The sequence below is a fragment of the Photinus pyralis genome, unplaced genomic scaffold (assembly GCF_008802855.1).
Source record: "Photinus pyralis isolate 1611_PpyrPB1 unplaced genomic scaffold, Ppyr1.3 Ppyr1.4_LG7, whole genome shotgun sequence".
Taxonomy (NCBI): domain Eukaryota; kingdom Metazoa; phylum Arthropoda; class Insecta; order Coleoptera; family Lampyridae; genus Photinus; species Photinus pyralis.
In genome coordinates this window covers 42,484,915-42,498,548 of record NW_022170738.1, presented here as the reverse complement: position 1 = coordinate 42,498,548, position 13,634 = coordinate 42,484,915, and the positions used below count along the sequence as shown (strand labels likewise).

The 13,634-nt window shown below is 36.6% G+C and overlaps 2 protein-coding genes across 6 annotated transcripts; one reads left to right on the top strand and one right to left on the bottom strand.

Moving 5' to 3' along the window:
- Window positions 1–4,077: 4,077 nt before the first annotated feature.
- Window positions 4,078–5,027, bottom strand: LOC116176606 (apolipoprotein D-like). The gene is made up of 4 exons (XM_031495250.1): window positions 4,786–5,027; window positions 4,597–4,727; window positions 4,353–4,555; window positions 4,078–4,296 (listed from the first exon to the last, which is right to left on the bottom strand). The coding sequence occupies exons 1-4, from the start codon at window positions 4,909–4,911 to the stop codon at window positions 4,157–4,159; spliced, it is 600 nt and encodes a 199-aa protein (XP_031351110.1). The 5' UTR covers window positions 4,912–5,027; the 3' UTR covers window positions 4,078–4,156.
- Window positions 5,028–8,714: 3,687 nt separating this feature from the next.
- On the top strand, window positions 8,715–13,146 carry LOC116176759 (inhibitor of nuclear factor kappa-B kinase subunit alpha-like). Of its 5 annotated transcripts, none has more exons than XM_031495522.1 (8): window positions 8,715–9,580; window positions 9,628–10,219; window positions 10,265–10,676; window positions 11,627–12,153; window positions 12,200–12,349; window positions 12,396–12,541; window positions 12,608–12,660; window positions 12,758–13,146. In XM_031495522.1, exons 1-7 carry the CDS (start codon window positions 9,433–9,435, stop codon window positions 12,616–12,618), a joined length of 1,986 nt encoding a protein of 661 aa, XP_031351382.1. In that variant the 5' UTR covers window positions 8,715–9,432; the 3' UTR covers window positions 12,619–12,660; window positions 12,758–13,146. The 5 variants fall into 5 exon arrangements, 3 of the variants coding, with proteins under 3 accessions (XP_031351382.1, XP_031351381.1, XP_031351380.1); XR_004146509.1 differs by having other exon boundaries at window positions 8,719–9,580; window positions 12,594–12,715; window positions 12,765–13,146; XR_004146508.1 differs by having other exon boundaries at window positions 8,719–9,580; window positions 12,594–12,715.
- Window positions 13,147–13,634: the final 488 nt, after the last annotated feature.

The following is a 13,634-nucleotide window of genomic DNA, read 5'->3' as shown; positions in this document are numbered from 1 at the left end:
TTGAATTTCTTTCTAAAAAATCGTTCCGGGGGTTGTTATCTTTCCCTAATATTCACATTGACCGGTTATCTATGAATATTCGCCACTTTCAGCGTAACATAGTACGTAAGGAAATTATACATTTGAAAGCTTTTTCAAAACCAGAGAGTTTTCATTTCTAATTGATCAGTACCTACCTTGCCTATAAGTATTTTGGCTAACCGTTCGTTTGATCTCAAAAAATGGCAGCTGAGAAATGAACTAAATAAATGGTTTGTAATTCACAACTCGTTGATATCCATATACCATGGTTGTACAAAACGCGTTCATTGTAGCCCAGGGCTGTAACTTTGATCTAGTAGCCCATCTGGACTGTTCTGAAATTATAGAATCTAGCAGGCCATATTCTATAAGAAACATGTTGTTTCGCGGTCGATCTGAGACCAATTTTGTTTTGGAGCCTTAAAAAGTAAAAAGCAGGTATAACTTCCTTTGTTACCAAAAATTCGACTACACCAAAATTTCTCCGGGAAAACACTTTTCTTATCATTTTGGTGCGTAGTAGCTTCTCTGTTTTTTAATGGTCAAAACAGACGCGAAGGTTGACTATGTAACCTTGTCATAGCGGAAGCTTCCCGGAAGAGTGTTAAGATGGTGGCAACTTCTGGAATAGCCACGTGTCGATGTAGAATGAAAACTCGCCCACTTTAGTGGGGCTTCCTCAGGACAAAAAACAAATTAACAGAAAAATAAAAATAAAATATAAATAACACATTTTCCAAAGGCTGAGAAAGTGACGGCAATAAATAAATAAATAAATATATCACTATTGAGATTATGTACATATTTGCCGTTTGCGGGATTTTTTTTTGTAGAAGAAGGGGAATGGGATAGAGAATTTTTAGATTAGAGCTTAAAAGTAACATGTCGTTCGTGCTCGGAAATCGACTGGTACTGCCCTAAGATTGTAGACCTTGATTTCGTTTTTTTAGTAGAATAGTATACTTTTTGTCTTTTTAGCCTTTTGTTTCCGAATATATGGACCTTTTTGTTATTCTAGAATCTCTATATTGCCATTATTGTAGTAGGATTTCAAAGGTTTTTGAAAATCAATAGTTCAATATCTACAACTTTTGTACAAAACTTTTTTACAAAAAATTACAACAAAATGAAGGTCATTTTAACTTTTGAATTGAATAGCCCAAATTTCTCCCGCCAAGTTTTGAACACAATTACCAATAAATGCTTCAGTTCTCTACAATTTTATTTTAATGAATGACTATTTGGCTACCTGTACTTGTAATGATAGTCATTATTGATACAGATTTTCCCATTAAGATACCAAGTTTACTCCAATAGAAATGCAGCATACGGGATTTACGACGCATAATTTAATGAAAATCAATAGTTACCCATGACTGCTCATGATTTTGAACCCGCTTTGAAACCAAACGTGGCATCACCTCTTTATAGGTCATCATACGTCGTAGAAAAACAGTGATGAAACTCACGCGTAATGGCTATTACCTAAGAGACTCATTCATTTACGTAATCTCTCTACCGTGTCTATAGCCATTGCATAATATACTGTTATGGTTTAATAATCGCAGTTCTAAGTTCCAGTGTTCAATAGTCCTCTTTTTTGAGTATAATAGAGCCTTTTGAAGACTTAAAGAGCTAGTTTGACATATTAATGAATTTTTGGGAATAGTCCAGTAAAATTAGACGTAAAAATGCTAAGTAAATGGTTACAAAAGGTCCGGTAGAAGATTTTATTTTTCAAACTTGTTTAAATAGTAAAGAGAGAGAAAAATCCAAGTTTGCCAATGCGACTGACGTCGGGAGAAATTTCTGCGGTCAAAAATCTGCAAAAATTTCTGACTTTTTTCCGGTTTTTTTAAAAATAACTCACTAACGGTAATACTTAGGTAAAATCATCCATTATTAACAACTGTAGTATATATTTGGCCCCCTAACATGTATAGTTTAGGAGATACACTAATTTAAATGTTCGTGAGCTCATATAGTAATTTTTAAAAATAATAACATTTTTAGCGCATTTTTTAAGAATTAACAGTATAGTTTCTCTTCCCCTAAAGTTCTAAAAGGAAATGCACCCCAAATTTATCACATTGACATAGGTAATCGCCGCATTAATTACATTCACCTATACGCTAAATGATTTTTATACATAAAATTATCAAAGCCTTTGTGCGAGATCGGAAGGACTTCAGCGAATTTTTGTGTGTTAGATCAGTATTCTATTACCCAGTTTTGACTCCACTCGCTTCCGACGTCCCATTCACCAGCAATTCACATTTTGGTGGATTTCGCTAAAAACCGCCACAACATAGCATTAAATTTTTGGAGCACTTCTCATAGACCGACCTTCTATTGGAGACACGAGAAAGAGAGACCGCGATTCGAGCGATTCGCGTGTCAAAATTCGCAGGGGAAGATACCTTTTGGACGCCCGCCTTGCAAAAGATGGTTAATTTCGCCCCTAGGAAAAAATACCGTCATGTAGGAATTGTGTGAAGAATCTTGCCGACGACACAAATTTGAAAACAATCAGACCAAAACTGTAGAAGAAAATAGGAAAAAACTGAAAAATCTCCAGGTTAGTACACCACGCTCGGGGATGGCGCCCACCGACCCCACATCATGTAGCTCCGTCCCGAAAGTTGTTAATAGTTGTTAATTACACGGCCTCGGTAAATACATGTACACTCCTCGTCTTTCTACAAGCGTTCATCTACGGGACCGCATTTGCTGTCAGCAAGCGAGCCAGCTTTTAAAAGCTACCTTTTTACAAATAAATTTGCAAAAATACGCTAAAAAACGCATATTTAAAGTAAAAGCGTAACATTCCGTTAATAAGAGGCGCTAAACTTGTCATATTTTCTTAGGCAGGGTTTTGAAAACAGCTTGTTTTTTGTTAATTAGGTGGACCCTGAGTGGACCCGCGCCCAAAATTCACGATTCTTCCGGATTGTTAAATCAATAAACTATTATGAGCGCACCTTTACGCATTGTTACCTATTTCCTGTGTGTCATGGCAAAGAACTCGAAGGGGTGCCGGGGTGGGTCGTGTAACGTACACGGATGACGGAGGTCGAGTTGGAAAAATCAGATTGTATTTGCTTTTATCTAAAAACGATCAATTGATTTGCGATTTTCTTAAACCCGTTAAATTATTTGTTGTAGTAAGTTACATTGAGGTCATGAAAGATTCCAAAGAACATTTTCAGAAAAAGTTGTCCCAATCGCGGCAATAATATTGAAAGATTGAAGCGGAGTTAAATTAAATTTAGGCAATGAAAATTTTCGTGTATTTGTCCAATTTTTTGGAAAAGGGTCTTTTTCTTAGAGCGCGGAAATAAAATATTCTTCTTGCCCACGTTAAACGATCTGAGGATCCAAGCAAAAGACACGGTCGGTACCAAAATAGACCCACCAACGGCACGAATACCCACCCTATTGTATACAATGAAAAAAATTGATTAGTAATTTTAGAACATTACTTTAAATTTGAATTGTGTAGTGAACGAGTGCTGCATACCTTTGAATAATCAGTACTATCTAAATCCATGCAATTTATAGCAATTAACAATGGAATTTGCGTTCGTTACTTTTGTGCAACAAAAAAAGAGGTGCCATAAAAAATAATTCAACTTACATGTTAGAAGAAAAAGAACTTGCAAATTAGTATCGCAAAATGACACTGACATTATTTTACAACAACATCTAACCACTACATTTTCATTACAGTTATGCAATATTAAAATTTTTGGTAGGTCCGAAGATCTATATGTAATAAACATAAAACCAGTTTTGGACAACTACTTCAAGCAGGTCACGATATTGTGGGTATTGTGCCACGATGCGAAGTTTCGTCGTCCTTGTGTTTTATGCTACTACACCAGGGTATCTAAATGGTGTATTGTTAAATCTTTTCGGTCATACTTTGCTGGCTGCGATCACGTTTCAATAGACTTTCCAGCACGTCATTTATACTGTAATCAAATCTTCAGGTCAAGGTTAATCCCCCACGAATACCTTTTGTACAAACAATACTACCGGAATAATAGCCTGAAATTAAAACCGAATCCACAATAGGATTACGTTTTAAGGTTTCTTTAATGCATACGATTACAGAGTTAATAGAACGACGCGATTAATATTCATCGGTGCAGTTATTATTTTTGGGCAGCACCAGCCTTTCCGAGTCTATCCCTTTGGTTTTAAGAAATTCGTAAATTTTCGCCCTTAATTGGGCGTCGATTTCCTTTCCACGCGCGAAAATCCACACTAGATCTGTTTAATAAAATCACTGGAGTCATTTTTTGGCATATTCCGCCGCGTCTACGCACCAGTATAGATCACGCCAAAATTGGAACAAGACCATAGTATTGCAAATCTATCATAGTCCGTATCCAGTACTTGATAGAAACCGGCACCTGGCAAATATTTGGCCAAAGTTTGCGGTAGAATTGTATTTACCCGATAAAGGAACAAACTTGGATCTTTTCTGGACGAACTCGCAATGCCTTCACTTACACGAAGGTTACCGGACCTACAAACACAGTAAGAAGGTGCTTTGTTTGGTATACTGACCATCTGCTAAGCGTCGTTACTGTTACTTCCAATTGTCCTTTGTTATTATCAATCAAGTCGAGTGTTGTGCAGCTTACTGTTAGTTCCATTAAATAAAACGTCCTTTCAATTTCATACCAATGACCCGCAAACTAAAGCATGACGTTCAATTAGAACGGAAATAGACCACAATGCTTGTTTCCAACTTACCCTCTCTAAACTAAAATTTTGTATATAATCGTGCCGAGGACATTTACCAAACCCGGATGGGGCGCACGTATGGACCAGAACCAGAAATATTCCTAACGATATAGGAGATTTGTACGTTAATGCCATTGTTGTGTCTACAAGTTTACATCTTTGCGCAAATTGGGCACTTGCGGTTAATTTCGAAGCGTCTCCATGATGTGTATACTATGGACTGTAAATGTGGTAGGTGCACCATTTTACAGGACGAATGAATCTACATAAAAAAGGTGAACTATCACCCGTAACGCAATCCAGTTTCAAATTAGAATTGATAAACGTTGTGAATTTACATTTGTTTTTGTATAAAATTTTCATCAGCAGTAAATAAGTATTTAAAATAATAATTTGTTGTAGTTATAATGCGCAAATATCTTAGGCGAGATGACCAAATTTTGGTCACTATCCCAAAGATATTGTTGCATTATATCAATTTATTATACATAGGGGTCACATTCTAACGGTGTTCCTTGGAATCCAATTACACCGTTTATTTACAGATGGATTTGATATATTGGAAATAATTAATAATCTTCTTGCCACCCTCACAAGAGGGTGGTCCAACACAGGAAGTAAGATGTGGGACCGGCCCAGACCCCTCCATAAGCTAATATACCCTGCAAGGTTTTATCAAAGAGGTAAGGACTCTGGTTTTATGTTCTGGAAATTTAAATCCTGCTATTGGTAGAGAGGGTTAAAATACATTCTTCTGAAACTACTTTAGAAACAACTACTTTTGTCCTTAAAAAGGGTGAAGAAAATGCGATTTTCCTCTCTAGTGAGGAAAGTAAAAAACAATTGCTGCGTTAATGACATTTAAAATTGAAACATATCCGAATCTAGATTGCTATATGTCAAACATCATTATTGCATTTGCATACGATAATTTTTCGATTTTGATTGTAGTTTAAAAAAAAATTATGTGTAAAACTTGAGAAGAAAGTGTTTTTCAACTTTCGTTCAATAATTCAAATTTGAACTCGTATTGAAAAACTCCACTTTCTTCTCTAGTTGTACAAATAACTATTAAAAATGAATTTAATAGGTACACAAAATGCGTTGGGGAAGTATTTAATAGGTAAAATGGGTTTTGTGCTATTACTTGCAGTGCAAAATTAGGTAATTAGAATTTCGAATACAAATGGTTTTAAGATTTATTCATTTGCAATAAAATCTACATTCGTTTTAATTATATAAACAGTTTTTCCATGTTTTTAAAGTATAGGTTTCGATGGGGAAAGTGACTTACTGTAAAGTTTATAATACAAATCCTAATCCTGGAATTTTGATTCAACGTTGACAATTTGCTAAGCTGACTTAGAAATATTAAAGGCTACATCCCTAAGAGAGTAATCGGAAGGTGGAGAGCCATCATTGGCATCAAATGCATTCATGAATTTGTTCTCTTCTGATACTTTGTTCATTGATCTGTCTATATCGATATTAACTTTTAATTCATTTAGTAGCAAATCTAGTTTGGCAAGAGACCGAAAGGAACGACTAATAACACGTGTGAAATTTATGCTATGCTTTTTCAAAGCTGTAGAAAAACCTACTTTGAAAATGACCGAAACATGTACAAATGGCGTAACAGCTCTGGAAAAAAACAAAGTAAGGTTTAAAGCTCTGAAAAAGCGCTGGACAGCACCTGGAAAACCTAATAACAATCTAGAAGACGTTTAAAGGACTTTGTTCAGTTTCTTTTAGGAACTCCTTAGGTCCTTACGGGAGCCAACTAAACACGTTCCGCAGATAGTTGCACCCAGAAAGCACTAAAAGAAATTAGTAATCACCGAAAAGTTGAAGAATCTAGAAAACTCTCACATGGCCCGAAAAGCACAGGAAGCTGGTTAGTTTGCTCTATAGTAAAGGTCTAAACAGTATGAAAATCGTTTGAACCATTAATTCCTTGGAGAACTTTATCTCTGCTATAAAGAAACTGAAAATCTTTGACTTGCCTTGCCCTATTATAAGTAGGGATCTAGAAACGACCTAAGACGCTGACGAAGGGGCCTTGTAAAGCACTATATAGAGTTCTGTAAAAGTCATATAAGGTTCAAGAAATGACCTCAGACGCCCACGAAAGTTGAAAAAGCTTTGGAAGGAGGAACAAGACTTCGAATGTTCTAAAATGCACTTTGGCCTGCGGTTAAAAAGTTCTTGAGAGCCTTCTATGACGTTTCCAAAACTTTCTTTTTTTGAAATTTACAGATCTATCTGTTATGTACAGGGTGTCCACTGCCGAGCTATGTGATGCGGTACGCTAATCCCACAATGAAAATGAAAATTGTACAGGGTTTCTTAGTATATTTTGACCCCCACTTATTTTCATTAATTTTGGGAATACAAAAAAACTTTCATATAAAAGTTTTAGCATTTTACGTATACGGACTAAAAATGTAGTAATTCGTCAGACCCAGACTGATAAACATCGCTTAAATAATCCATGGCAACGACTGTCGCAATTGGTCGCAATTCATAAATGAGTCTCTACTCTTTGGTGCATATATGAAGTAGAAAATACATTTTTAACTTCTTCCTTTGATCAGAACATATGCGATAAATCCACCCGCAATACTCGCTCCAGTAATTCAAGTTGGAAAACTCGATCCGGTAAATTTATGCCCTCGAAAGTCCCACCAGACATCTTCAATTGAAATTGGTAAATAAAGGCTAGAACATTTACTGCCGTCAAAATTTTCGAGAGCGAATCTTCTGGGTGAAAGTACTCTGAGGGCGATTTTTCTTGGAGGCAAATCTTCCACCCGTAGAATCGCTTAAAGGCATAATTAGTTACTTGATTTAATTGTCTTTTGTTTTAAAAATATGACTTTTGATGCCAAGAACTTGGGGACTTTCAGAAGCAGAAAAGCCATTCGTAAATTAAACAATTCCGCGCTCTCTACTTCATTTCATGCACTGTAATCATTCAATGGCTTTCAATACATCCAACAAATTAAAGCAAATCTATTTATATGTCGTGTGCTCGTCTCTACTTAATAATAAATTATAATTCCAAAATCTCTAGGTGGCCCAAGGGCCGAGATCTCAAAAGAACAGACAGACAGACGACGGAAAATTGAGCATATAGGCGTTACCGCAACTTCGTTGTGTTACCTTAAAAATATTGACAAACAACTAACGCAAGGATACAATCTTACAGTAATAATCAACATGAGGGATTCCCCTATGAGAAAAAGGGGAATTACTTCATTCAGTTGAATGCCACTATATCCATTGGCTGTAGTGCAGTAATGCTAAATAGATATTTACATACAAGTTGTCCCAAAATTTATCTGTGACTGAAGTAATATCTTACTATCAAAACAAGGAAATACCAGTTCTTTTAACGGATACGGGTAAGTACAAATCAGGGAATAATTAATATCACGTTTTTAATGTGAGATCTTTCATTGAATGTTTCTATCCGTATCTACCAACCTTATTATTAACGAGCGACCCAGCTCGCTTATGATTTTGAAATCCGTCCGTGCGTCCGTCTGTCCATCCGTCTGTGTACATAATCAGCCAGCCATGTGGCAGGTTATCTGCCAAAAAACGTTATTTTACCCATGCCAAATAACTAACTCATTAAATTTTGGTTATTTGGACTTTCTGTCCGTACGTCTGCGTTTGTCATTCGTTGTATATATGGGTTCGAAACAATTTATTAACTTTAAGCAAATAATCAGGTAGATAGTATCAAGTATGCCAAGTGATTAATTGCAAGTGAAGGGTTTGCAAGGGTCATTGGGCAAGACCAATAGTCAGGAAAAAGTTAAAGAGTTCTGTTTTTACCTAGGTTTCTACGTAATATTAACTTACCTAGGGATGTTGGTTTAATCTGGAGATTGATAAATGGGAACATTTTCCTTCTTGATTCTCTAGTGAGGGAAAAGGCATAAAAGGATTTATTACAGCAATGATGAGATATTCCTTGTGCAACTATCCTATTTATTACTTGGTTTGCGTTACACAAAACCGAGTCACTGGTTCAGATCCAGATTGAGAATGAACAAATTTGCTGTGACCACTCGTGTACCTGCGCATGCGCGATTCTGCCCAATATCCTTTCAGCTCTTCGTTTTATGTCTAAAAAGCGTGTACCCAATTTGGTTCCAATCGGTGCATCTGTTTAGACGGAAATTCGAGAGTACAGACAGACCGAGAGGCACTCTGAGATTACCGAGATTTTGTTTGGTTCGGATCCTGATGCTTGTGTATTTTTCGGAATTAGATTCTCTATGCTTTTAGTTTCGATTATATTGATGACAAATTATAAAACAAAAGCATAAATATACTCGAAATTGATCGTTTTTATAGAAAATAAACGATAATTTAATATAATTCAATATAAATAAATAGGTTGCTTAATTTGTGAAACTTTCTTGTTTTCACACATATATGACCATGACGTCAAACGGCTGTTTTAGTAGATAAACAATGTTGCTAATTTTAATGACCCAAAAACAAGACTTGGCAACATAGTGCACGCCTTTTGTTTTTATTTTATCTCTCTCTGCAGTAAAAACTTAACCTTAACCTCACAAAAGTAGTAATAATTTAATTTCTTTGTTATTGTTTATCACCTTAATACTTAATTCCCCACTAATGTTTAAACAAAATAATCCATCCACCCTCGTGGATATAAACGGCGAGCCCACTTCTGTAGGTGATTGGAAACGTGAAAAAGAGTTGGGCTCCGGTGGTTTTGGTGTTGTACATCTCTGGCTGAACAAAACTACCGGAGACTCCTTAGGTGAGACTCGCTGTACCTTATCGCTTTCGTACTCATCGAAGTTGTAGCAATAAAAAAATGCAAATGGAATCTAGAGTCCCATTTAACCGAAAAGCAACGCGAACGATGGAAGGCCGAAGTCGGTATAATGGAGGGCATTCGAAATGAGAACATTGTGGCCTATTGTAAGATGCCGGAAGACTTACAAAGGGGCTTGAGTTATTACAGTTCGCAACTTCCGTTGTTGTCGATGGAGTATTGCCGTCTTGGTAATCTCCGCTCTGTTTTGGTCAAGCCTGAGAATTGCTGTGGGTTGAGGGAAATGGAGATTTTGTGTATTATTAGCGATTTAGTTAATGCTTTGAAGTACTTGCACAAACTTAACGTGATACATCGCGATATTAAGCCTGAAAATGTTGTCTTGCAGTTGTGCGACACTAGGCCACGCGGTGTAATTTACAAGTTAATCGATTTGGGATATGCGAAGGAGATCGACAGTGAAACGGCAAGTTTTGTAGGAACCTTACAGTATTTGGCGCCCGAAATTTTCATTAAGCAGAAGTGCACAAAGACGGTTGACTATTGGTCACTTGGGATTGTTATATTCGAGATTATTTGTGGGATACGGCCATTTTTGCACACCTTCACTCCATGGCAAAGGTATATGCGTATGAATTTTAAACAAATTTTAATTGAGTCATTTAGTCTTGCCCATTTGGAGAAGAAACCGTCCGATGTGATTGCAATTCAGTTGACCTATAATGGGCGAATGGAGTTCTTCACGCAGTTATTTAAAGAAAACCATATAAACATGTGTTTGGCGCACTTAATCGAAAAGTGGTTGCAGATTGCGCTGGAATTTAGCCCCGATCTTCGCGGTTCCTACAACCATTGCGATTATATTTTTGCAGTTCTTGAAGAGATTTTGTTGAAGAAGATTATTATGGTCTACTCTGTTTATACGTGCGAATTTCTCAGCTATGAAATAAACGAATCAACATTATTGTCGACGGTTCAAGGTTGGATTGGACGGGATACAAAGATTCCCATAATGGATCAGTGTATAGCAGCAACCCAACATTCTGATAGTATTTATGCTATAGGGTACTACAATAAGGTAGGTTGGTTTTGTGAGGTGTGGCCCCACGTTGGGCGCCAAAAATTAATGCTGTGGTAATGGTATGTGGTCAAAATGAGAATGATGAAAGCTGCATTCGTTATCTTGCACGTGGCGTTGTTAGTAAACAAAGCCAATTAATTTGTCCCATAACGCGTTTTTGCAAAACATCTGACCAGATAAAACTTTTATTTGTTACTCAGTTGTAAACGTTGATTAACAACACAAAACGCAAACGGGTAAACGTCATGTTTAAACGCTACTGACTTGTAAAACTGACAGCAGACTTGTAAAACTGACAGCAGACCTGTAAAAATTTTACAAGTTAGTAATCTAGTAATTTCATTGGCCATAATTAATGCGAAGTCTCTGTTACATGGATCACATGATATTTTAGACATTTCTTCAAGATCAATTTAAGAACTAATTATTTACGTTTACAAATGAGTAACAAATAAAATATTGTACAATATACGCCAGGTAATAGTTTTTACTGGCTCTAGGAGATGACAGGCTCGCCTAACGGCTCGCCAGTCAACTTCTCCTATCGCCAGTAAAAACTCACTTACCTGGCTAATAATGTAAAATACTATTACCTTACATCGGGATTACGATTGAATGTTCCCTTACATATACGGTTGAAAATTTATGATACTCACTAAGTACAACAAATTGGTACCATTAAATGACTTAAACCAACAAGGCTAATGAACATTTTATCTAGTGACAAATCAGCCTTCACTGCAAGTGTTACTAGTTCATTTTGAATATCTACATTCCAGAGCTCTTGATAATCGATCTATTTGCATCCATTTATTTTCTTGTTTGTGGCATTGAATGTGTTCTAAAAATTTGAATTAATTTTAACTAAAACAAGCTACTGTAGGAGGATTACCAAGCGGTGGCTTCCCGTGTGGTACGAGCTGGTAATAAGTTTTTTAACTTTACAGGAAAGTCCCATTACGCTGTTCGTGTTCAATAGGTGCGCCCCCTTCGCTTCTATAACAACGCAGCTACCCGCACTAATTAAAATACTTTTCGAAAACTGCAAGACTGAATTCAAGTTTGGTACAATAAAGCAGCTATACGCGCATACAGCATTCTTCGTCCTAAGAGAAATGAGGCTCGTTTCCGGTCTCAAATTCGCAATAACCTCTCAGTTTAATTGTCTACAAACCATTTTTGATAAATGTAATTTACAATACGCCCAATTAAGGGAAGTTTTGAAGAAATTTCTATGCGAAGTAGAAGTATACAATTATCAGGACCTCTCACTCTCTGCTAAGGTATACGAGGACACCAATTATAGTCAAATTTTGGAACAATTCGATGGGCAAATGCGACGATTCGCCCAGGTGGTCGAGATTTTTAATAAAATCGTACTGAGGCGCGAGGCCTTGCTGGAGAAGTTTAAACGGGTCGAAGCCGCCAACAGAGTCGCGTTTCGGGCATTTCACCTTGACAAATTTGAATCGCTGTAAGTCTCGGATATTAGAACTGTAATGTTTAATGGATTTTTACAGCGTACAAGGAGCGTGTGATGATGTCAACGCAATAAATATGTATAATCCATCGAGTTTGACTGGCGGTTCAAAGATTTTTAAAATCGTTTCTGATACCCTAAAACTTAAAGATCTTTTGTTACGTGACAGCTTTTTGGTCTCTTACTTGAGGTTTGTTATACTCGACTTAGGTGGTAGTTGCTATGTTTGATTGTAGATGTGTAAGCTACTGCTGGAAAGAGCTGGAAAAGTTGAATTCGTGCATGGCAGGTCTTGGTACTACCACACCACAACTTACTCTAGATCTAAGGCAGTTGCAAGCGGAGAAACTTAGTTCGCTTAGTGATATGCACAGAAAGAAAGGTGACGCATAGCAGACGTGTTTTGGTGTAGTAATTGATATTAATGTTTGTAGCGAATCGCACGCAGGCTGCTTTTAATGGCGTCAACGTATTGGAGGAAAATGTAGCGATTCGATATAGGTAAATTTAACAAAAAGACTTTAATTGTGGATTGAATGAACTCAATCCTTTTTCCGTGCGTATTTCCCCAGTGCTGTTCAACCTTATCTTTGTTTAGATTTCAGGAGTTAATGGATGCCAAATTTCGCCGTATTTCAGAGTGCCTTTAAGGAGAATTCAAGACTGACTGCTGTGATTTAAGCAAACAAGTTTTACACTAATGTGTGCTGTGATCGTTTCTATTTAACCCACATCAATATCCTCCATATGGGTGCCATTGAAGGGTGGTGATACTATTGTGTCATATTGTTATAGTTAAAATATTGTAATAGCAATAGTTAGTATAAGTATAAAATGTTATACCTATTCAAAGGTACAGGTATAAAGTCTTTACTATGTTATGTTGGTTTGTTTGTATAACAATGGATGTTACTGGAAATTATTATTGTTATACTGATTTAGAAATATATTATTTTGTGAAAAAATATACTCACCATTAGAGCTCTAGCTTGTTGATACCTGATTACTAAAAATACTCGATTAAGCCACTACTTGATTAATTGACTATAATAAAAAGTAAAATGTTAATCGATTATCAAACAATTGACTGTTTTGATTAATTGACAGCAATTATTTAAGTTTATTGGTTGAAATTCATATACCTACTCAAGAGTGATCTAGGACTCCTGTGGACGTGGAAAATAGTGAAATGATAGGAAGTCTGTGAATAATAGATTAGCGGGTGTGCTAATAATATGTTGTAACGTTTACGGGTTTATTTACAATAGTACAAAAATATGTCGAGTGGCTTGAGGGGGTGTCGTTTCTGGAGTTCAATGAGCGCTGAGCCTGTGACCGGTTCTAGAAGTTGTTGAAGGTCGCTGGATTCGTTGGAGCGCGAGAAGCATCTGGTTGAATGGGCAGGGTCGATCTGTAGGTATTTATTTTATGGTCGGGATCAATTCAGGCCCGTAGCCAGGGGGTGGCCGGATGGG

Bases quoted from the DNA above. Each gene is read 5' to 3' on its own strand.
- LOC116176759 (XM_031495520.1), top strand. From the start codon at position 9,433: ATGTTTAAACAAAATAATCCATCCACCCTCGTGGATATAAACGGCGAG. The intron at 12,350-12,395 runs GTTTGTTATACT...GTTTGATTGTAG, and splicing joins TTTTTGGTCTCTTACTTGAG to ATGTGTAAGCTACTGCTGGA. The intron at 12,542-12,593 runs GTGACGCATAGC...TAATGTTTGTAG, and splicing joins TGATATGCACAGAAAGAAAG to CGAATCGCACGCAGGCTGCT.
- LOC116176606 (XM_031495250.1), bottom strand. From the start codon at position 4,911: ATGGCATTAACGTACAAATCTCCTATATCGTTAGGAATATTTCTGGTT. The intron at 4,728-4,785 runs GTAAGTTGGAAA...GTCATGCTTTAG, and splicing joins AAAATTTTAGTTTAGAGAGG to TTTGCGGGTCATTGGTATGA. The intron at 4,297-4,352 runs GTGCGTAGACGC...TTTATTAAACAG, and splicing joins TTTTGGCGTGATCTATACTG to ATCTAGTGTGGATTTTCGCG.